This window comes from Castor canadensis, chromosome 4 (assembly GCF_047511655.1).
Source record: "Castor canadensis chromosome 4, mCasCan1.hap1v2, whole genome shotgun sequence".
NCBI lineage: Eukaryota > Metazoa > Chordata > Mammalia > Rodentia > Castoridae > Castor > Castor canadensis.
Genome location: NC_133389.1, coordinates 41,034,146 through 41,057,717, shown reverse-complemented (window position 1 = coordinate 41,057,717; position 23,572 = coordinate 41,034,146). Strand labels below are relative to the sequence as shown.

Here is a 23,572-nt window from a genome sequence, read left to right as displayed (position 1 = left end):
TCTCTAATGTCATTACTCCAGGGTCTTTTTGACCCATAATCACAGGGTGTGCTGAGGGCAATAATAAAATTCTGCCATAGATAAGGACTATGGATTCCCCCTTATATCACTAAAAGTGACCAGGTAACACAAAAGTTTCTACAGAGTAACTGAAAATAAGAAGTTTTTGACAGAGAAACCAAGTGCAAAAGATAATTTATAAAGAACAACATTCCTCCTGGAGGAAGTTTTTTTTTGGTAGATTTACTATTTGGTATATACTATCTTAAAAGAGGATTTAAAATAATTAATAAAGCTGTATGTAATTATACACTTTCTGTGATCTATAGCTAGATTGTGGAAGATGTGCTCTCTATTTCTTTCCCTGGTTGTAAAATAATGCCCTCACTAATTATCTCTATAATTAAAGTCAGTCTCAACTGGGATATGTTGAACTTTCCTCAGCACTATTCCTATCATGATAATTATCGAGTCTCAAATCAGGGTGGTTGTGTCATCTAACAGATGGCTAAATGGTCACATGGAGCTTTTGGAGTTTAAAAAGTCACATTATAATTGGAACTTAGGATGTGATTGCTGTTGGCACCATGTAATGTGTCTTTCCTTACAGATGAAGTGAAATTTGTCAATACACTAATAAACCATCCTAGTTTTTGATCTTAAAACTATAAATTAAACAACTTTGGAGTCCTTTGAAGTACGGCTATACATTTAGGATGCTGTAGGATTTTTACAATTATAAAAAATGTTTTTGAAAAATCAAGAATGTAAGGTTATGCTCATGGGTTAATGTGACACTACTCTCTAGACTCTCGTGTCTAAGTAAAGCTTAATCAAGTGTTAGACAGGACCAGACTGGGAGCAACTGACATCCATCAAGGTTGGAAACAGAATAAGCTTTTTAAAGATAATTAAAGTGAATGATTCATCATTCAGAATATAGGTAGGATCCTAGACTAAGTTTATTCCTCCTAATTTTGTTACTTCATAAAATATACAAATAAGAAATCTATAACTTGAATGATATGTACACACTGTCTCCCCAAAATGATATATCTATGCCTAACGGTATAATTGTACAGATTGTGTAGAAAGTTTCAGTTCCTAAGGGATCCCTTCCACTAATCAGGTGGCTTGGATCACAGACACCAGTAGAATAGAGATAGTTCTGCAATTAAGTCAGATCAATAGGATATAATGCTGTAGTCAGCTACTTGCCACTTATGTGACTGTTTTTTAATTATTTTTGGCTCTCTGAATCTTAGTTATTCTGCTTGATATCATTATTTCTACTTTTACAAATGGAAATACTGAGGTTCAGTCAGTAGATAATAAATAGGAAAAATAATGACCATCTCATAGAGAATTTCAGGAAATTTTGTACATAATATCACTACTATCTTCATTTATTTATTCGATTAAGAGAGTTAATAAGCACTATCTATATACCAGAAGTGTGCCAACTTCAGAGATATGAGCAAGCACAATATCAATACTTTCTCTACTGTCTTAGCATTTACATTACCAGCTAATCTAATAACTAGGACATAGGTTTTAATACTCATGAAATAAAGTGAGTTCATCACAGATTTACACTTTTATGAACAATCCTGAAACTCTGAAATTATATAAACTGAAATGCTTTTCAAAAACTTGGAGTATACTCATTTGACAAAAATATTGGCATATGAATACTTATAGTCATTCTTGTACCTAATTTTCATGAATATTCACATATTTTGCTATAGAAATGCTAATATATTTATGTACATGGTATTTAACTAGTCCCAATATGAGCATTATACAGAAAGCAGAAGTGTACTCTATCATATCCTAAAATTTGAAAAGTTCTGAATTCTGAACTGTAGGTAATTCAAGATTTCAGATAGAGTGGTAGATGTGGGCCAAACTGGTATCTAACTGTCCTCAATCCATCTGGTATGATTTTGAAGGAAATGAAAACCAAAGCACCTCCCAGACCTGACCTGGCTTCCTGAGGTAGGCCCAGGGAACCATGGGACTTCATCCCTTTGTTTCCAGTGACAGATCCAAAAAGTTAACATCTAATCTGGATAGGACCAATTAAAGGCCTTTCATGGGAGCTGAGACCTGGAGTTGGAGGATTGCCTTTAGATTGTGAGTTTTAAGAACTGTTAATGTCAACCTTTCCCAACAAGGAGCACAGACCTATCTGAGAGGTAAACTAATACATAACAGAAGCACAGTTAAGAAATGGGTGAGCAGCATACTCCTAACCTGTAGCCCATGGATCAACTATGAATGAATCTGTGCACTTCTTATTTTCCTAAAGAAATTTCCTTGACTAATTTAAAAGGAGTTTGAAGCTGTGCTTTTAAGAAAAGTAGAGTATAAACTAATTAAGCTTCATTTGGGTTTTGAGTCTAAGTATTTCATTTGTGAATTAATTGTCTATGCCTTGGCTTTAAGTTTTGGATATTATTGGCAATTAATGATCTCTCACAAATAAGTGAGAAAGGAATAAGTCTTAATGGTTGATACTTTGAAGCACGGTTTAGCTAATGTCATCTGACAATACATCTAATCAACACAAGATAACTAAAATAACATGCTTTCCTTTTCAAGGAAGTGATCCTTTATTTTAATCTCCACTAGGAAATATCACTCAATTCTGAAAACATGTGATGATATATTATTATATGTAATAACATATAATTGCAGATCATGTCATCTTTTTTCCTAATAGTTTACTTGTGAAACTAAAACTGCATACCAATTCTATTCCTACACTATAACTACTGTCACTACTTATTCATAATAATGTCCAAATAAATAAAAATATTTTAAAATCAGAGCTTCAAGAGCTAAAAGGAGTAAAATTAAAAGTGTTATATAACTATCTTCTTTAGGGAAAATGGTCCCCTAAATATTTAAATATATTAAACTAGTATTTCAGTTAGCTGTAGATTTTGAAACTAAAATACTAATTTCAAGATACTGTGAAACATGTCACAAACAATAAAAATTAGCTTATCTCTAGCCTAGTTTCTATCACAAAGTAGCACATTAATAAGGTAGACATCTCTTCATTCACTCAATCTTTCATTCAACAATTTTAATTCATTTGAATTGAACATGAATTGAGCAGCATTCACAAACTATTATTTGCACTATGTAAGACATTTTGAGCAATACAGAGACAAACAAGTTAGAAAGCATAGTACTCAAGGAACATAACTTCTTATTGAGAAGCTAACGTCTATAAATAGATAACAGTAATATAAGACAGGATAAAATAAAACTACAAAAGATGTACCACAAAGTACAATTTGCACAAAGAAGAAAGAGAGATTTGAGGCTGCTCTTAGCTAGAAGTGAGTTTTAAATAGATAAAGACATATTTGGTTCAGTCCTCCAAGTAGTTCAGATTGAAACAGCAAGAGGGTTTCCCAGTAAAAGGAGGCGTGGAATTCACTATGTTTTAAGCATGCTCCTCACGGGCTCCAGGTAGGAATTTTTACATTTGCTATTTCAAGTGCTGCTGGTTTTCATGTTTGAAGTAAGTGCTATTACATCCATTTTTCTCATGAAGAAGCTGAAGTGCAGAGATACAAAGTCAATGATTTGATAAAGTCTAGACAAGAATCAAGATCCTCCAATATGAAATCAGGGTGCTGTTCTCTGTTGCTCAGTGCTGCTGCTCATTTCCCATTGTTTCTTCTGAGTTTTGCTTCCTTGTTAGAGAACATTTTCATTCATTCAAACTCAGTCTATGACTTGTATTTCAGTAGCAGTCTGAAGTGCATTTTCCTTTTCACTCTGAATACAGAATTTAGCTGGACATCAATTTGTAAGTTAAAAGTAGTCTTTCTAAAAACTTTGAAGACTTTTTTTCTTAGTAATCTGAAGATTGTCATCTGATATCTATTATGAGTGCAAGAAGTTATTGAGTGTAATTGCTTTTCTTTTTCAAAAAATCTGTTGCTTTTTCCTGATAAGTTTAAGAATTTCTTTGCTGTTCTGTGGTTTTATTGTGGTATTCCTAGGTATGGAATTCTTTTGTTTATACTTCTGAGTACCGGTCTTTTTCTCTGTTCTTAGACTTAATGGTCCAACCAATTCTGAAATTCTTCATCATCGTCTCTTTGCACCTTGCTTCCTCAATTCTAATTTTTCCTCTGGAATGCCTACTTATTCTTGTATTCTCCAGCTGAGATTTTTTTTTCATATTTCCCTGGTAATTTCTATACTTCTGTGTTCCCAGTTTATTGATTTTTCTCGTTGGCTGAATTTTATATTCAATTTAACCCACCTGGTAAGGTTTTAATTTCAGTGTTATAGTGCCTGACATTTTCAGTTCTGGAATTTGGAATTAGAGGTTTCTTCATTCCCATTTAATAGAAGAGTGACTTTTTCAGGGTTTTGGATTTATTTACAATTCTCAGTTTATATTTTTGCCTAGTCACAAATGAAAATTCATGTATCCTGAACTTAATCCAACCCCTAGCCTTAATCTGTTTGTGTCTACATTTGTTCACTTTTTTCTATCTTCCTATGTTGTTATCTTACCCAATTAGGGTCTTACAACTCTGGCTATGAGTTTCCTAGTCATTTTAGATACCTAGGAACTTCCTTTTCTTTCTTTTGAGCTTAGCTAGTTATTTTAAAAATTGTTATATTCCATTCAGTATTTGTATGTGTCTGCAGTGGGAACTGGGTGGTGGGTGCAAATGGGAGGTGGCTATTCTGTGGGGCTCAGGTCAACATCTTGCTAAATCTGAAGCAGTCAATGATAAGTAACCCTGACAGGTATATTGGCTATCTTCTTTATAATCTAGTAATTCTTCTATTTTAATATATTTAGTAAATAATGTGCAAAGAGTAACCATAATCCCTAAGTCAGGGAAAATCCATGGACCAAGAGACCACATATTAAGGGGAGGAGCTGCAGTCCCTTGTGATGGACTGTTGTGAATGAAATAATTGAGTATGTGAGAAGAAAGGGTAGAAAATTACAATACTATTCATTAAACTTTTTATATACATTGTCACACATAATACCTGCACAGCTTTCTCCTTTACAAAAATAGAGATTCAGAAACATCACAAAACTTGGACAAGAATTGAACTGAGCCAGGAATTGACCTTAGTTCTCCCAGTTTCCAAAGGTCATGTCCTGAACTGTGATAGTAAGGAATTTAGAACTTGTTTTGAGATGACAGAGGAGAACTATGGAAGAAAGGAAGACTATCACATGAGAAAAAGCAGATTTATCATAAGGGCAATGAAGTCAAGGCACCGAATCCCTTTGTTAGGTCCCCTAAGTCCAGGAATTCCTGAATGTTGTAGCATTCTAAGAAAGGAAGGGGAGTCAATTCAAAATTAGTATATCCAAGATTATCTAAAGAGATGTCCTAAAAACTTCAGTGGTTTCAAATTTTTGTGTTATGTTTTATAACTGTAAATACTCATTTTCTACCTACTTTTGTATATAATTTTGTGTTTTCCTTTTTTTGAAGACTTAAGGTTGTATAATTTTCAGGCTTCACAAACCCTAGTTTCTACCTCTGCTTAGACATAGTGGGTGTGAAGGGAGGAGGAGGAGGCAGAGAGTTGAGGTAGCAGGATTATGTGGGGACGTATGAGATAAGAAGAACCAAAGCTGACTTAGCAGATAAAATAGGAAACTGCAGCATTTATTTGGAAAATTCAGCAAAAAAAGAATAAGCAGAATTCAGTGAATGAGAGAACCTCATTCTATGCTTGCAAACAGTGGTGTCAATAACAGTAGTCTTGTTATTAACAGAAGGAGGCAAGTCAAAAGGAACAGACTAGTGGTTTGGCAGATATGTGGAAAGAGTGGGTGATGGGAATACAAAAAGCTCATTGTAATGTAACAAGTTGACCAGGATTCTGGATGATATTTAGACCAAATGCTAAAGCTTTACAGTGTTTTAACCAGTGCCCTACTTTGAGAATACTATACTGTGCACAGGAGCAACTATTTGCAACTGTGATTAGGGTACTATACAGTACATGGTCAATTATAGTACCAGAAGAACTGCCTGAAAAGAAGGCAAGTTACATGAGGAGCTATAGAACAATAGTCTAAGAAAATGGGGGTGATGCAATTGAGGATGCAATACTTGAATTCAGTGCAAAAGGAGTCCTGTGAACTTCATAAGAACCAATCCAGTAGAGTGATGACAATCAGAGTCTGAATAATCTGAATATGAGTGACCAATAGGACTTTGTGGTCACAAGTGTGATCTGTGTAAAAAGTACCCTTTTAGAGAAACCTAAAGAAAAATGATAGACTCAGATTTTTGGAGTCAAATGAGAGAACTAAGTTCAATTCCTGGCTCACTTCAGTTCCTGTCCAAGTTATATGATGTTTCTGAGTCTTGATTTTTCTAAAGGAGAAAGTTGTTTGGGTATTATGTGTGATAATGTATATAAAAATGTTAATGTATTTGAATATTTTATTAGATTTGGGGGAGTTTTTATCAGACTGAAGAGATTTTACTCATCTTTAGTGAAAAAGGAAAAGAGAACATGTAGAAGAATAGATATGGTTGATGCCACAATGTTCTAAAGAAGGTAGAATGGTAAGGGAAGAGGCACAGCAGGATTACTTGCTCAGGATAAATAAGACCAGGACACTTCCTCTGAAAGACAATGGGGTTATACTTGAGAAATTTCAGATGATTCTGAAAATTTTTAATATTGCTCCTGCAGGTTGTTTGAGTGATGACTAAGACTAAGGTATGTCTATGCTAATAATGGCTGTAATGATATAGAGATTCAGATCACTGAAGTGGAAAATGTGAAAGAGCTATGAGACCAGGTTAGATATCAAAATTATTCAGGCAGGGATTATAGGATGTAATTAAAAAGAAACATGAATGAAGTACTTTAGAGGATTGAAAGTATACTCATATAGAGGCTACTGCTATAAGATGACAGCTATATAATGCAGAGAGGGAAAAGGAGGGGAATTCAAACAAAACATGCTTGCTAATTAGCATCAATTAAGTTAATTGGTCACAAAGAGAGAAACTGCACAGTTGTGCTCATGTGGTGTAAAGAATTGTGTGAATAATCAAAGTTACACAGGTACTTTAAAATTATTATCAAGATCTTGTATGAAAGGCAGGTATATTTCTAATAGAACTTTCACTTCAAAGAAGCACTTTAATACGTTTTTATACTAACAATCTGCTCAAAGATGAAGAGCAAGTGTCACTGAAGCTTTTGCAATGTGTATGGTAGTAAGGAAGCTGTGAATTGAAAACAAGGTTTTTTACTTCAAGCTGCACTGACAAGTAGAAGCAAAAGATGCGAGTCAAAGCTCAAATAACGAAATTTCTTTAACATGGAGAGTTTATTCTCTGGTGTCTCTGGAATAGATTATTTCCTTAATTTCTAAAATGTTATACATGACTTTTTCTCTAAAGTAGATATTGGACCCATAAGACAACTGAGATGTTGGAGACAGTTGGGCTCTGATCTCTCTGGAAATGAGAAACAGAGGAAAAGACATTAAACTCATAGTCCTGATGGTGAGAACAGATGCAAACACTCATCTCTTTAGGAAAAACAATTACTTTTCTTGCACGAAATTCTGAAAGAATTTTTTGAAATGAGGTGTTTGGTAATAAAAATTTAGTTGCCTAGTGGATAATGTCCTGGGAAAAATTTTACAAAAACTTGCATGAGACTAAGTTCTACAAACAAAACTAGTTAATCACAAAGTATTAAAAATGACCAAGTAGGTAATTTTTCAAGAAGCTGAAGTTATTGGATTTAAGTATTTAGCCTACTTGGTCTATTTGGGCATAGTGGCAAATTTTTGGATATAAGAGGAATAATGGACTGAAACTCTTTCACTATATTTCTCCTAAATATTTTCATTTGAGTTTTACAGAAATATATGTAAATATATGTAAGAGAATGAGAAGGTCTCTACAAATTTAGGAAACAAAAGAGAAAATTATCATATAGCATAGGCCAACCCTACCTTGTTCAGATATGTTTTCTTTTATCATTTTTTCTCTCATAACTGGTATTCAATTAAGGATCATGAAACCTTGGAGAAATACGTTTCTTTTTGGAACAATCAACAATTATTCCTCAGAGAAGTAGATGAAGTAACTTGAGGGTCAAAGCCACACAATCAAATCAATAACAATTTGATGCACGGTATTTATTTAAGGTTTAGTTTAATGGTTGCTTAACTCATTGGGTTCTTGCAATCCAGTGAAAATGCTGACAGTATTCTGGATAGAATTTATTAGATTTATTTTTCATTAAATGTACTCTTCTAAATCCAACACTGAAGATTTTGATTTGAGATGATAGAAAATAGTGACTTGGTGAACATGTGTAGAAAAGAATTCTAATGTGGTTATTCTCCTACAGGTATTACAAAAAGTATGTGAAGCATGACAGAAATATTTCTGTTTAAGCAATCAAGACCTTGAGAATGCTGGTGAAATAAGAATGCATAATAAATACATATTTTAATGTTTATGACACCAATTAAAATGGAGCCAATTAAAAGTATTGACATTTGCATATAAATTTATTAGGGATAGTATAGAATAATTGTGAATAGATTTTGTATTAACAATGATAGAAAAGTAGTCTAAGTTAATGTTAAACATATGACTGGTTCATGTTGTGATAAATTACTTATATGGCAATATTCCTTTGAATATTTTTTGGCCCTACTGGGGTTTGAACACAGGGCTTGATGGTTGCTAGGCAGGTGCTCTACCAATTTAAGCTACACCTTCAACTCTGCTTTGAATTTCTTAAATTCATCAGGAAACATAAAATTCAATTTTTGTGTTTTGCTCTATTAATGGGATTTCTGACCTTAGTAACTAGAGGAGCTAAGATTGTTGAAGAACACTTTTGTTTCATAAAACAGAATCTGCTACTAAACAAACCTATCTTTTACTGTTGTACTTTACATATATATTAAAAACTTCTTTGTTGCCTCATTGACTTGTTACATATTACAGAACAATATGTATATAAAAACAATAACATACTGAAAATGATACACGTTCTTCATATCTATCTATAGAAAATAAAATAATAGGATTTTTAATTTAATGTTTTAATTTTGAAAAATCCTGTGTGTTATCTAATATCACATTTAAAAATTATGAAGGAAAAATATTTGTGTAAAATATTTAATTTTACTTACTCTCTGTTTTGGACATGCCTTTTCCTATTGTTCTGGGTGAAAATGAATATTCAAACTGACATAAAAATCTTACTTCCACTTTATAACCATAAGTCAATACATTGAAAATATTCCAGGTGTGTCAACCAGATGGTGTACTTGTTATTTGCAGTAGTATATACTGAATAACATGTAAAACAAAATAAGCTAAATTACAGTGTCCATTTCTTCCATACCATTCATTTAACATTTAATTGCATAAGGCCTTGCATTACTACTTGAGCATTTCACATCAAACAATTAGTCATCTCAACAAACCATGATGATCAGGAAACATGCTTTCCTAATTAACAAGTTATACACATCTTATGTTTCTCCTTTTTACTCTGTGTAATGTTATATACATTATGCATGTACTGAATAAATGAACAAATTAATGAATGAAAATTATTAAAGCTTAAATGCCATACCATTTCTTTATAGACTATTTACTTCAATTACCTTATAAATATTGGGGCTTTGTATTAATGAAATTTTTGTTCTTTTACATATGTCAGAAGGTTTTTACTGAATAGATGACCATGCTAAAGTGAATTAGTAAATAAATAGTAAAAAAGAATTTGTAAAAAAAATTTTTAATGTGGCTAAATGTCTGAAATATGCCTTAGAGAACTTCAGAATGCTACCTGATGATTGATGACTTCTTCCTTTTAAAGAATGAGTAATATAAAATTTTATGCCATGAAAAATAAGGTAAATTTTATCAAAGAAAAGAATCTCTAAATAAAAATTAAAAGAGAAGAAAGAGTAATACCAGTTGCTGGTTATAGAAAATCTTGATCTACAGGAGATTATCTTCATTGTTATTGAAAGAGGAAAGCATATTTAATGCACTGTACCTGAAATATAATTATTGAAATTTTATGTCAACTATTACTTGGCACTGAGTCTGATGTCAGTGTCAGGCTTGTGGGCTTTAACACTTGCTTAGATATCCTTTTTATCTATCATCTATCTTAATTGTTTAGGTCATAGTAATAAAATTATTCTGTAATGGAGGTAATAGCTTTATTTTCTTGAAGCAATATCTTATTTGCTCTTATACCATATACCTCTGTTGTCAAAATTTATTTTTTAAAGTTATACTATTTTTATTTTAAGATGAGTTATGTACCACAAATCCCAGTTTCAACTTAGGTACCCTCAGAAGTAAGAAAATACTAAATTGAAATCTCCTGTAATTGCAGAATAACAGTATTTTAGGACATCTTTCATTGGGTAATTAAATAATATTTGATGGTATTTTCAGAGTGAAGGTCTGAATGCATACTACATGTCAGAAATGACTTGGAAGGATTTACATGAGATACTATGTGTATTAGCAGATATGTATTTCTCACAGTGCTATAAATTAGGAACTATAATCTTATCCAGCGCACAGGCACTTGAAGTAACTTGCCTGAGTCCTATAGCTACAAAGTAGTAGTTCTAGAATTCAAAATCAGGCTCTCTGGGAACAAAGCATGTGCTCCACCTATGTGGGAATACTGCCTTCCCTTTTAGGAAGAGTCATGTTTCCCTTAAAAAATACCAAAGATATTTTTATAAGCCAATGTAGAAAAATTGATAATTGACAATGTATTTGTTTCTCCCATCATTCATTTCGCAGGATTTTGCATCTGCAAAATTCTCATAGATGATATACTGTGAAACCTCTCTTATCTATAATGACTCTTACCTGGACACACTTAATAATTTAGAGGCACAGGTCACAAACACTAACAATCTAGGCTTTTATTGAATCTTATTAAGCAAGAGTAGAAAACAATGGTTTCAGAAAGTTTATAATAGATTCCTGGATGGGGATGTAGCTCAATGGTAGAGCACTTGCTTAGCATAATTGAGGCCCTGGGTTTGATTCCCAGCACCAAATAAGAAAGGAGCAAAATTTCTAACATATTTCTACAAACACACAAAATTTTTTAAATGAAGAAAAGTAATACTTTTATATGTAACAATTAGAGCAAGGTAAAATATAGTTCAAAAATTATTACCATTTCTGCCCCATAAATAATCTAATGTTAGCATAATCTTTATAAAGCCCAGCTGACTAATGAAAGCTCATGGTAGATCCACAAGCACACAAATCAACATATCTCCATGCAATGAAGCCTCAGTTTTCACTTGAGCATTTTCATTCCCTGATCTTTATTTTTAAGGTTTGCTATTTGTTAACCCTTGGATCCATCAATTCCGTCCAATCATTTTCTTTGATTTCAGAGACAACCATTCTCACATGCCATGTGAAGCAAGAACTGCTGCTTTAGTACAAGACTTGAATAATCTTAGAACTACATCAGTAGTGAGGGAAAGAAAACAAACATGAAGGAGACGCTGGTTTCCCTGGTTTTTACTCGTGTCACCCTCATTTTCTGTGACATGGTACCACATGGTCCTGTGAGCATTGATCTCCCATAGTATTCCTTATTATATAAACAATGGGAATAAATACTTCAGGAAGATGAAAAGGAGAAGGGGAAAAAAACAAACAAGCAAACAAAAATCCCTTTGACCTGACATTATGGAAAGAAATAAAAAAAAGACACTAAGATGAATAAAAAAATAGTGCCATGGTTTACATGTGGGATTTGGATGGAATCCAGGGCTGTGTTGTAATTCAAAACTCACCATCTCAAAACCACTTCTTTTCATCCGCCTGCAGGACTTGAGGTAAGTACGTATACGTTTTCTGGCACGCTCTTGATACTCAGGGAATTGTCGCCTGCATGAGTCAATGATAGCCTGGATCTTTTCTTTGGGCTGCTTAGAGATTGGGACCATTCGGTCCAAGTTTTCATCTACAAACAGCCTGACAAACATCTGTTGGCAAGAGGGAGACAGAGGAGAAGGGTTTGGAGGGCTGCTCTCTTCTGTTCCTAGCTTCCTGTCTTGAATACCAATAGGAAAATATTCTTTTCTGGTTTCTGCACTGGAGAATTTTGCAATGGAAAGCCAGAAAGTTTAAGCAAACACTCTTTAAAGATTTTCTTAATGGTTGGATTAAAAAAATAGAGAAGAGAAAAAAGAGAGAGAAAGGCAAACAGACAGACAGACAGAAAAGAATAGACTATCATGTAGAAAATAATCAGGAAGTAACAGCAGACTGTGACAGTTGAGCACTCCATTAACTTTCTATTAAAGGTAAAATACGACTGTTACATGGCTATACTGCACAGTGAACTAAGCTCTGAAAACCAAAAATTGACCCTTGTCATGCATGATTATATAAGCTAGGAAAGCAAAAGAAATAACTGATGACAGACAGGTGATCTGATCCGAGGAATAAGCTAAGGCCCCCTTCATTGACTAGGTAAACATGCATACTCACACAACACAATTCCAGTTTTCAGCTCATATTTGGCCTTAAAATTCTAAACAAAACACAGCAATTCTGGTGTCTGGTTGGCAAAGAGTGTTTCATGTACTTTTTTAATCCTTCTGTAAATTAAACAAACATGTCTCTAAAATATCCACATTGACCAACAAGCAACAACATGAAAGTGAAGTGGTAAAAATGAAGCCACCCAGGGAGTGTGGCAGGACTCACATTAAACGCTTTCAGTCGCTCTGCTTCAACGCCGTCTGTCTCGTTAGCTTTCTCAGAATCGTCATGGTCATCATGGTCATCTTCATCCTCATCTCCCCTGTTGAGTGACAAGTCCTCGGCACCTCGGTCTACACTCTCGTTTTTGCCAGAGTCATAGCTTGAGTAACTATGTGCAGGAGACTGAAATGAAAGGGCAACATTTCTGCTTTGACATGTACTCCCCAGCCTCATACATTTCATTTTTAATCACACCAGTTTCTGAAAAATTATATGAGTTGAAAACTCTACAGCAGTGGCTGTTTTAATTTAAATCCAAATCAATTCAAATGAAATTAAAAAATTAATTTCCTCATTCACACTAGTCACATCTCAAGGACTCGATACCCACGTGGAATATTTCCATCACCAAGGAAAGTTTTATTGTACAATGTTTTCACTCAATATTTATATTAAGAAAATAAACAATCTATAATTAATTTTACAAGAGAATTATTCAATCACATATTCCTCAAAACAGATATGACCTCAGAGCTTACTTAGTCTGGCTGCATTAGTTGACTTTGACAGATATGGAAACTAAAGAATAGAGATGTTTAATTAACTTTCTCCACAAGGACTATACAAAATATTACTGAGATTAGGGTGGTCAATTATCAGGTGTTTCAATGTTGGCTTATGAATTATCAATGAGTCTGAAGATGGAAATGTGATTTTGGTTCAGAAAAAGGGAATCCGGTTTCTTCTTAACCATGAGTTAGGTTTAGTACTGCTGTGTCCCAGCACTGTATCTAGGACATGACAGATTTAAAGCAAGAACACATAAATGAGTAAATGTGGTATATATTGCAATATAAAAATCATTACACATCTGCAAATTTAAACATATTTAAAAATTCATTTTCACATATAAACAGTTGGTGGCCTTTTTAGAGGTCCACTTGCAAATGTGTATATATATCCACATAGTTTTGAATATCATTTATTTTGGGGTTATATATACTCAATTTTTCTCTCATGGTACCCTCTATGCTAATTCCAGGGTTAGTTTGGGAAATATGACCTGGAATTGAAGGAAATCAGTTGTCTAGTGTGATAAAGAGCTTACTTCAGCAATGTATAGCATAACAACAAGCTATTTTATATAACTTCTTTATGGTCATCATATTAATAATTATCAGAGTATATTGTAGGTACCCCCGATAAACTACACTAAGATGTAAAAGAACTTAATGAGGAATATTCTATGAATATTTTTATTTATTGGTGTAAAGATATTTTCTGAAACCATCAAATGACATCAAGCAAATAAAGAAGAAATTTAGACCCACAGAGAAGAAATCAGTACTTAAACCAGTGTGCGTCTAGTCTGCTGGTCCCCTTAATCTTCACAGTTATCCAACAAGGAAGTGTCATTCTCCCGTTGTACAGATAAGGAAACAGCTTCACAAAGGATCAATAAAAATTCTCATCTGTGTACTAGCAAAACCACTGTTTGAACCCACTTTGGCCTGAAGTAAAAAATGGAGGAAGTTTACTCCTTAGTACAGATTACTTTTTGTTATTAGTGTGTATCTCTCTAAATGCATAACTGAAGGGAGAATGTAAAATATTTGTTCATGCATGTACGAATATGAATCTGCCTAAAACTACCATTCCACCTAAAGAAACCAGACACTTTATTTTCATTTTCTTTTAGAGTAGGAACCTGTAATTTATAAATCTTGAGCAAGAAGCATTATCACTTGCTATAGAATTTCCACATAAAATATATTTAATTAATTCATTGTTGCTGCATGTAGTTCGATTCATTTTAGATAGCGAATAGAGACCCTATTATAATTACAAAAAGATAACTAGGTTTTCTTAAATAAGAAATATCTATAAAGGAAATGGTGACAAGCTCTCTGTTTTCAACTTAGGAATGAACATATTTTGGAATAAAATACATTTAAGATAATAGGTGCTGGGGGCTCATGCCTATAGTCCTAGCTACTTGAAGCCTAAAAACATCAAAATATCCCAAATAACCACCATTTAATGGAAGATGCATGTCTGTTTATTCTCAGAACATGGGTGCTGGTTTAAGAGGATAAGGCTAGATTGTTGGCTTGGGTATACAATCTGTTTCTTCCTCTTGTAGATAGCACATGACTGTCTTTAGCAAGATATTTCTGAGAATTCATTTGCAGTTCCCTTTTCTCAAATATTCCACTCTAATAGAACTACCAGGTCCAGACCTTGAAAAATCCCTGCTGGGATGTAGCTTAATCTGTTTGCTTCTGCTCTAGGCAGAGCCTAGAACAGCTCTATCAGCTCCATCACACTACTTGGTATGAGACACAGGTAGGATTGGGATTGGGACCAGTTCTGACATATACAGCCAATGGAAATAAAGGGAAATGTTTATTTACCCATTATGCTATAAATAAAGAAAGAACACATGAATTCAGTGCCAGGCATCCATGACACCATAATATGCTGTCACAACACTGAACATAAGCTATTATACAAGTGAGCTGTATGCTCATCATCCACACAGTCTGAAAGATGCTTAAGGATGGGAATCACATAGATATTATCTTTATAACCTTGCATGAAGCCAAGCACATAATATGAACATAGTATGTTTTCTGAATGGATGACTGCTTAGAATTTGGAGTTGTATAGAAGAAATATTTGAGTCAATTTAAAAAAAAAGCAGAAAATTATCTGTTACTTAAGGGTGCTGGAGGCTCACACCTTTAATCCTGTATTTGGAAGGCTGAGATTGAAGGATCATGATTTGGGGGCAACCCAAGCAAAAAGTTTGAGAGATCCCATCTTGATAAAAAAAGTTGGGCATGGTGGCATGTGCCTATTACTCCAGCAATGGTGGGTAGCTTAAAATAAAAAGAACATAGTCCAGAATAGCCTAGACAAAAAGCAAGACCCTATCTCTAAAATAACTATTAGTATTTTATCCTAATATTCTCTTAATCCTCTATTAAATGTGAAGGACAAAAAACAGAATAGCCTCCATATATTTCCAAATTAAGACTCTATAATTTATCACTTGGTTTTTTTCCCAGAAGGTCCAAATTCACACCTTTGTGTGAATAGTACACAGATACTTCTCTCTGTATTAACAACAGCATGCAAATCTATAACTAGCCATTTGTATAGCCATAGGTGACATTTAGTATCTGGTTTACTGACTTATTATTTTGTACTTTCTTTCCCATGTTTTAGATTAATTCTCTTGAACAACTTTAAATAAGCCATAATTGACACTTTTCAATTACTCATCCAAAAAGTAGATAAAATTTAACAATTACTTTGAATATTCCCAGGAAATTTCTGGTATTAGAAAATCACTCTTTTCTCTATAGACCTATGAAAGGAAATTTCCTTCAATCAATAAGTTTAAACTTCAGCTAATTTTTAGGGACACACTTCAAAATAATAATGAGCAGTTTCTCCAATCCATTTTTTCAAGATGTTGGTTGGCCAGAGAAGTGGACCTGCCATTTTGGCTTGTGTCACAATCACCCCAAGGACTTGTTAAAACACTAACTGCTAGACAAATTGCGTTGGTCTGGAATGGGGTCCAGGGATTATGATTTCTTGCAAAGAGCCCAAATGGTCCAAATGTGCTCATGTGGGGAACACATCTGAAGTAGCTAGTGCATTTCTCTTGATTTATAGGTTATCCAAATAATCATAGCCATGATGAGTGGAAGGGAATCTTTATAACCCTTGAAAGTCCTTAATATATTTAAAAGAATCTAAAAATCCAGATGTGTAATGTCTATCTTGCTCAAAATATTAACCAGTAAAATAAGATAGGTGACCCACGATTTTCAAATAGATTAGCTAGCATCCAAGATCAGTCTATCAATTTCTTTTTATTTTGCCATAAAACTTGTTTGAAAGAGAATTCATTTTTGCGTTAATGTTCTGTTGAACCTCTGCAAATAATTTTCCTTTAAGATTTTGGAAAAGGAACCCATTTTTATTAAGCCTTGTTGAATAAAATTAGTTCATCCTAAAAGAAATACCACAGTACTTATGAAAATAAAAATGATGCTGCTAACATTTGTGTGTATTCTGTTGACCAAACCCATGTGTTTTTATTGTTAATTTTATCTTCCTGTTGTTGTGTTCTTTTCTGTTAGAAAAGATCCTGAATTTCATTATCATCTCCATCTATCTTACTATTTTCATCATATATAATCTGTTGCTGGTGGTCACTCTTTTCCTTATTTTTATAATTCTGTCCATTGAAATTAAGAGACATTAACAATGGAGAGTTTCAGACATGTTTGGTTTTGGTTTCCTGTAAGATACTTCTTTCCTTTTATAGATAAATTGTAGAATGACCAATAATTGTGAAGAAATATATTAAATTAATCAGAAACTAAGGACTATACATTTCTAAAATTTCTATGTTATTTTGAACTATAACATCACATTGTCCTCATTCCACACATAGAGTTATTGATAAATTTGTATAGCATTTTTTAACTGGAAAATTTGTATGTTAAAATCAATTCAATGTCAGTGGCAATTTTGAATGCCATTTCTTCTGGAATTTCCATGCACTATATAGGTAAATTATGCATGTTGCAATGTGCTAAGAGAAATACAATAGGTGATATGCATAAAATGTGACTTCACATGCAGATGTATTAGCTGTTTTCATACCTACTATAGGTTTATCTCATGCAAACACAAAAATTCAGATAAAACCCATTTTGTGAGATTCCCGTAACAGAAAAAAATTGTGCTTATTGAGTTTATTCCTTCACTTGTGGCTCCGTATCAGTGCTATAGCTTGCATATGGATGACACCCAAATGTCCAGGGTCCTAGCCTATGGCACTATTGGGAGGTGGTATTGCCTCTAAAATGTAGGGCCTTGTGATAGGAGGTTACTACTTGGGGGTATGACCTTGAAGGAGATATTAGGACTGTAGTTTCTTCCTCTCTTTCTTTGTTTTCCAAATCTCATTGTTTGCACTGTGATGTATTGAATCACCACAGAGGCCCAAAGTCATGGGACAAATAACTGTAGACAAAAACCTCTGAATCATGAGTCAAAATAAACCTTTCCTTTTACCAGGTCAAATAGCTCAGGTAATTCTATGGTAACAGATTTAGTTAGTCAGGTTTCTAACTAACACTGACTTACACAGTGAACAGTAAATCTTTTTTTTTTTCTATATGTGTTTATTGGGAAAATGTTTCACATTCTAGATTGTGGCTGCAGTTTAATTTTTGTGTTTCCTACCTCCATTTCCCACAGATCTTGGTGCCAGGCATAACAGCACACATTCATGTGAGGAGCTATGATGGTGAACACCTTTGTGTTGTAATGTCAGGCACATTCCTAGATGATCCTGTACTGGCATGGTTACCAGTAACTCAGACACCCCCGGATATGATATTGAATGTCCTCTTCTCCTTCATTCTTTTATACAAGATATTTTGGGTATAGCAGTTTTATGGTCTGTGATGAGATGGGATCATGACTAAATGAGAATAAAAACTGACAATATTCAGGGATTCTAGGCTTGAAAGGGATTATCGTTAAGAATGATATTTTGACTTGATTTGTTTTTGTAGGAAAGGAATATATTTTTCTATGAACTAGTAAGAGTAGCATTTTACAAAGTAGGGAGGCCTTTCTGTTTTTAGATGCATAAGAAAGTAATGTTGGGTGAATTAAGGGAAAACGGACAATTCCAGGGGCAACCACTAATGCTCAGTCTTGAGAAATATCCATCAGGCAGCTTCAGATCTGAGAACTGTGGCACTGCTCCTGGCTCTGAGAATTTTAAGCCCTCTCAAATATTACTTTATATACTTTTCTTTTGCTACCATTTGCCAGTCATCTGCAACTAAAATATATGAATACTACAAACATCAAATATTTTTATGAGAAAAGTGACATTTGATATGAAAAAATATTTTTTGTCCACAGATTAAATTATTTATGGCATGCTGCGAGTTGTAAAAACACAATGTGAATGTATAAAAATCTAAATAACTCAATTACAAAATCAGGTAAATGTATTAGATATTTCCTTATTGTGAGAAATAAGACAGTGTAAAGGAGGAAAGATTTATTTTGGCTCACAGTTTCAGAGGTTTCAGTCCATCATGGCAGAGAGAGTATGGCAGAGTGGCTCACATCATAGTGGCCAGGAAGCAGAGAGAGGGACACTGAGAGGTCTAGAATAAAATATAGCCCAAGGACAATCCCCTAGTGACCTACTTCCTAGGAGGTAGGCTCTACTCCTAACATTTCCAGAACTTTCCAAAATGGCAACACCATTTAGGGACCCACTGTTCAACAGCAAGCCCATGTGGGAACATTTCATATTCAATCCCACTCCTGGCCTCAAAGTATTATGTCCATCTCATAATTCAAAACATACTTAGTCCCTGTCCAGTTAATCTTAAAAATCTCCAAAGATGATTACAAATGAGCAGCAGGAATATGAAAAGCTGCTCACCACCACTAGCCATCAGAAGGATGCTCATCAAAGCCACAATCTGTCACCTCATACCCATCATAATGGCTACTGTAAAAACAAAATGGGGGGCGGAGACAATGAGGGTTTGGTGGTAAGAGAGACTAGCAAATGTTGCTGGAATGAGCTTTTTCTCATTCCTGGTTATTACTGAACCTAACTGGGATTAAATGGGTGGCAACAGGAGATGCAGAAAGGATACAGGATAGACAGACAGACAGAAAGTGGGGCCAGGTGTGTTGGGCACTCAGGTGGAGACACACAGCATCCTCATTGCTTCTTTTCTCTATTATTCTCTTCATTTACTCTGCTGCTTTTCTCTATCTTTATTCTTTAAGGCCTTACTCCTTTACAACTCTTCAAAACCTTGCTTCTAAAGTCTGTCTTTTTTCTAGTCTTTAAAACCTCACTTCTAAAGTCTTCTTTTCTGTTCTTTAAAGTTTCTTTTCTTAGACTCCCTCTGTCCCATGTTTTCTCTTAGTTTTTCTTTAGAATAACCTCTCTTAAAGTTTGTGTCCCCAGACTTGCACTGTCCCGTGTTCTCTCTTTAGCTTTCTTAATGTCTCGGTGCTCAGACTTACTAGCAATTCCCCTTTAGCAATTCCCCTTCAGCCATTCATTTTCCTCCTTCAGCAATCTCCCTCCAGCAATCCTCCCTTCCAAAAGTCTCCCACATCCAAAAAGCCAAAAGTCTTCCCTATCTAAAAACCAAAAGCCTCATGTCCTCCTTGAGTTTTTTTATACCCAGTGGTAAACAAGAAGGTGGAGCAGTTTCTTGGAGAGGGGTGTGACATTGTAACAGGAGAAACTTGTGTTCCTGCTTCTCTGAACATAAACAATTTAGGAAAAGCAGCCAAGCTGCATCTCTCCTTCTAGCTCTCTTCTGTGGCTGGGGCTGTGCCAAATCTCAGCCTACAGATTATTTCTTAGGAAAAACAGCTGCTCTGCATCTTACTCTAGTCTTATTCTGTGGCTGGGGCTGTGCTGAACTCAGCCTGCAGAACACTGGGCACAGCTGTGCTAATGTCCTCATAGGTTTCTTATAATCCTCTGTCCATGTAATGCCAGTGAGATGAAGAAGTTGGAACTCTGTGAACTGTTAGAGAGATAGTAAAATGGTGCAAATGCTATGGGAAACAGTATGGCAATTCCTCAAAAAGTTAATAATAGGATTCCTATTTGATCCAGCAAGTTCAGCTATCTTTCTGGAAATATATCCAAAGCATTGAAAGCAGGATGTCAAAGCGATACTTTACCCTCATATTCATAACAGTACTAGTCACAATAGCCAGGAGGTCAAAGCCTATTCATCAATAACAGATAAATAATATGTGGTATGATGAAGTATTACAAAAGCCTTAAAAAGTAGTGAAACCCTATCCTTAAAATGGAAAGAAAATGCTACAATATGGATGAAACTTGAGTACACTACGTTAAAAGAAAAAAGCCAGTTATAGAAGGACAAATACTACGATTTCACTTATATGATATATTCGAAGTTGTCAAATCTATAGGGTAAGAGGGCAAGAAGAGTTCTTTTTGTAGGGAATAGAATTTCAGCTCTACAAGATGAAAACCCAGAGATCTTTGGCCCAACAATATGAATGTATTTAACAATATAAATTAAAACGGCTAAAATGGTAAATTTAAGATAATGTGTTTTTACCACAATGAAAAATCACAAATAAAATATTTTTATTTAAAGAAACCCAGGATTTGTATAAGAAAAGATTTGATCAGCACATATTATACATAGTAAAACATCACACTGTACTGCATATAAATATATATATATATATATATATATATGTGATCATTAAGTGTTAATTAAAAGAAAATTAATTAAGGAGATGGAAATTTTTACTACTCTGATTTGGTCACTGTTTACAAGTTTCAACTTGTACAATTACAATAATAATTAATAAAAAGAATGTATTTACTAATAAGGAATGATTGCTTTTGCTATCTTTCACTAACATACTTCTTTGCACAATTCTCTATTCCTTACAATACATAAAATTATTAAAATGTAACTGGCAAAGTGATAAGTAAAAATGGAAAAAGTACAAATGTCATCATGGTGATGTCTCTCATGCTTTCTCAGTTAAAATGGGGATCCTCTGTTGTTGGTACTATTGAGATACCACTTTTGGATAGAAAGAGGTAGATAGCAAAGCTATTGGTTTTGCTCTGTAAACAAAATTTTTTATTTGGTAAAAATAATTTAATTTATTAATGACAGGAAGATGGAGGGCCTCTGAAACAGGCAATGAAATCATATAGACACTAAGTTGATAACAAATGATCATTTTTTGACAATATATATGTGTGTTTATGTCTGAGCTCTCTTTAATGTTCCATTGATCCTTTCTTTGATGTTGTCTCAATACTATTTTTTACTTTTGCTTTTCTTTCCTTTATTATTGTGCTGGTGGGGGTACATTGTGACATTTACAAAGGTTCTTACAATGTATTAACTATATCATACTTGAATTCATCCCCTCCACAGTTCCCCTTTATCCCCCTCCTCCCCTGATTCATGGAATAGCTTCAACAGGTATCATTATTGCAGTTACATGCATGTGTACAATTTTTTTGCACTATATTCACTCTCCTACTCCCTTTCCCCACCACTTGCCCCCCCCCATGGGTGCCAACCTTCCCTCTCTGGGCAGGACCTATTTCACCCTCTTGTTCTCAGATTTTGCAGAAGAGAAAAGAGAAAAAGAAAAACATGACATTTTTGCTTGTTTAAGAAAAAGGTAGCTATTCAGTGAGTTTATTTGTGGTATTTCCATGTATATATGTGCTATACCTCCACTGATTTATCTTCTCTATCTACATTTTACTTTGGCCCTTTTCACAGGAGGGGTTAAGGTAAAAGAAGGAAACTAAGAACTCAAATATGGGTGATGTACTCTCTATACAAGAATGAATATAGAAATCTTAAATCAGCTGAAATAACAAATGATCTTATATGCTAACAGGTACTCCAAGGCAAAAGAGAAAAGAAATATAGGTCAGGCTAGGTACACTTTGGCAGGGCACAGTATGGAGAGAAGAGTATTGTATAAGTCATCATCCTGAAATAAGTTTAGAATAACTGACACTAATGATTATCTTATGACACACGTGCCTAGTGTGCTAAATGATCACTGAAGTTTTCTGCCTAAAAAAGAAATTGTCTCACCATCCTGAAGATCCAAGTTAGGAATAAAGGCATAATTATGGCAAAAGCAATGCATTTCATTTGAAACAACTATATATTTCTATGCAAAAAACTTGCTTCTGAGAAAGTTTGATATATAATATTTTTTATTACATAAATGACAGAAATTAATGTTAGCAATGACATTTGAAATTTCCTTCAATCTCAAGTTTCTATAACACTTTTATGAGAAATAATACAACAAGGTATATGTTCTTAAAGATTCTAGAGATAAATGTTGCCAGTGATACTGCTTTTGCCTTTTATTGCAAGGTGAGACTACATAATATTAGAGAAGTCTTGTAACTAGCAAATGAAAACAGCAATTTTTGGTCTAACTCTTCTTTCAAAGTACAAATACAATTCTTAGATATATTCATCTTATCACCCTGACATAGATGTTCCAGAATGGCAAAATTCATCTGATAATATCTCAATTTGGTTTCCACAGTTAGAATAGAGAAGGTAAAACTACACCTCAGATCATCATGGATGCCTAGCACTGAAGTGAAGATACAGGACCTCAAATCATAACTGTCATTTTTTTCTCATTCTTCCCCATAGATCAAAAATGAGTGTGATAGTAATCATTTCATGGACTCCTTGTGAGAGTAAACTAGCATGTGTAAAATATTAAGTACATTTCTAGAAGATGAAAGCATGATGTAAAAGTGAATTATCATTAGTGTGTATATTATAACTGATTATGACATGTCTTCAAGGTTTTATAAATTGTCAGCATTTGTCCAAGGGCAGTCTTTAACGTCAGCAATTCAGTGGAAACTGAATTATATGGCCTTGAATGTCTTATTTAACTTGTCAAAGTCTCAGATTTCTCCTTAATAATAGAAAAATCAAACTATCATGTTGTACATGATAAATACATACAATTTTACCTGTCAATTAAAAAATGGAGGATAAATATAGTACTTACCTCACAGGATAATAATGATCTATAAACGAGATAGTGTTTAAAAATAAAAACATTGAAAATTCTTATCTAAAGGTTCAAATACCATAAAACAGTAGATTGGTGACTAATGGAAGGGCTATATAATTAATTATTAT

At 34.0% G+C, this 23,572-nt stretch overlaps 1 protein-coding gene across 10 annotated transcripts in view; it reads right to left on the bottom strand.

Moving 5' to 3' along the window:
- Nol4 (nucleolar protein 4) overlaps positions 1-23,572 on the bottom strand; it is a 319,732-nt gene that overhangs the window by 79,243 nt on the left and 216,917 nt on the right. For 8 of the 10 annotated variants that reach the window (XM_074070041.1, XM_074070044.1, XM_074070045.1 and 5 more), the window contains 2 exons: positions 12,783-12,962; positions 11,864-12,055 (listed from right to left, as the gene is read on the bottom strand). In XM_074070041.1, coding sequence (XP_073926142.1) covers positions 11,864-12,055; positions 12,783-12,962 — 372 coding nt within the window. The remainder of the gene's footprint in view (positions 1-11,863; positions 12,056-12,782; positions 12,963-23,572) is intronic. The other 2 variants (XM_074070050.1, XM_074070042.1) reach the window with 1 other exon arrangement.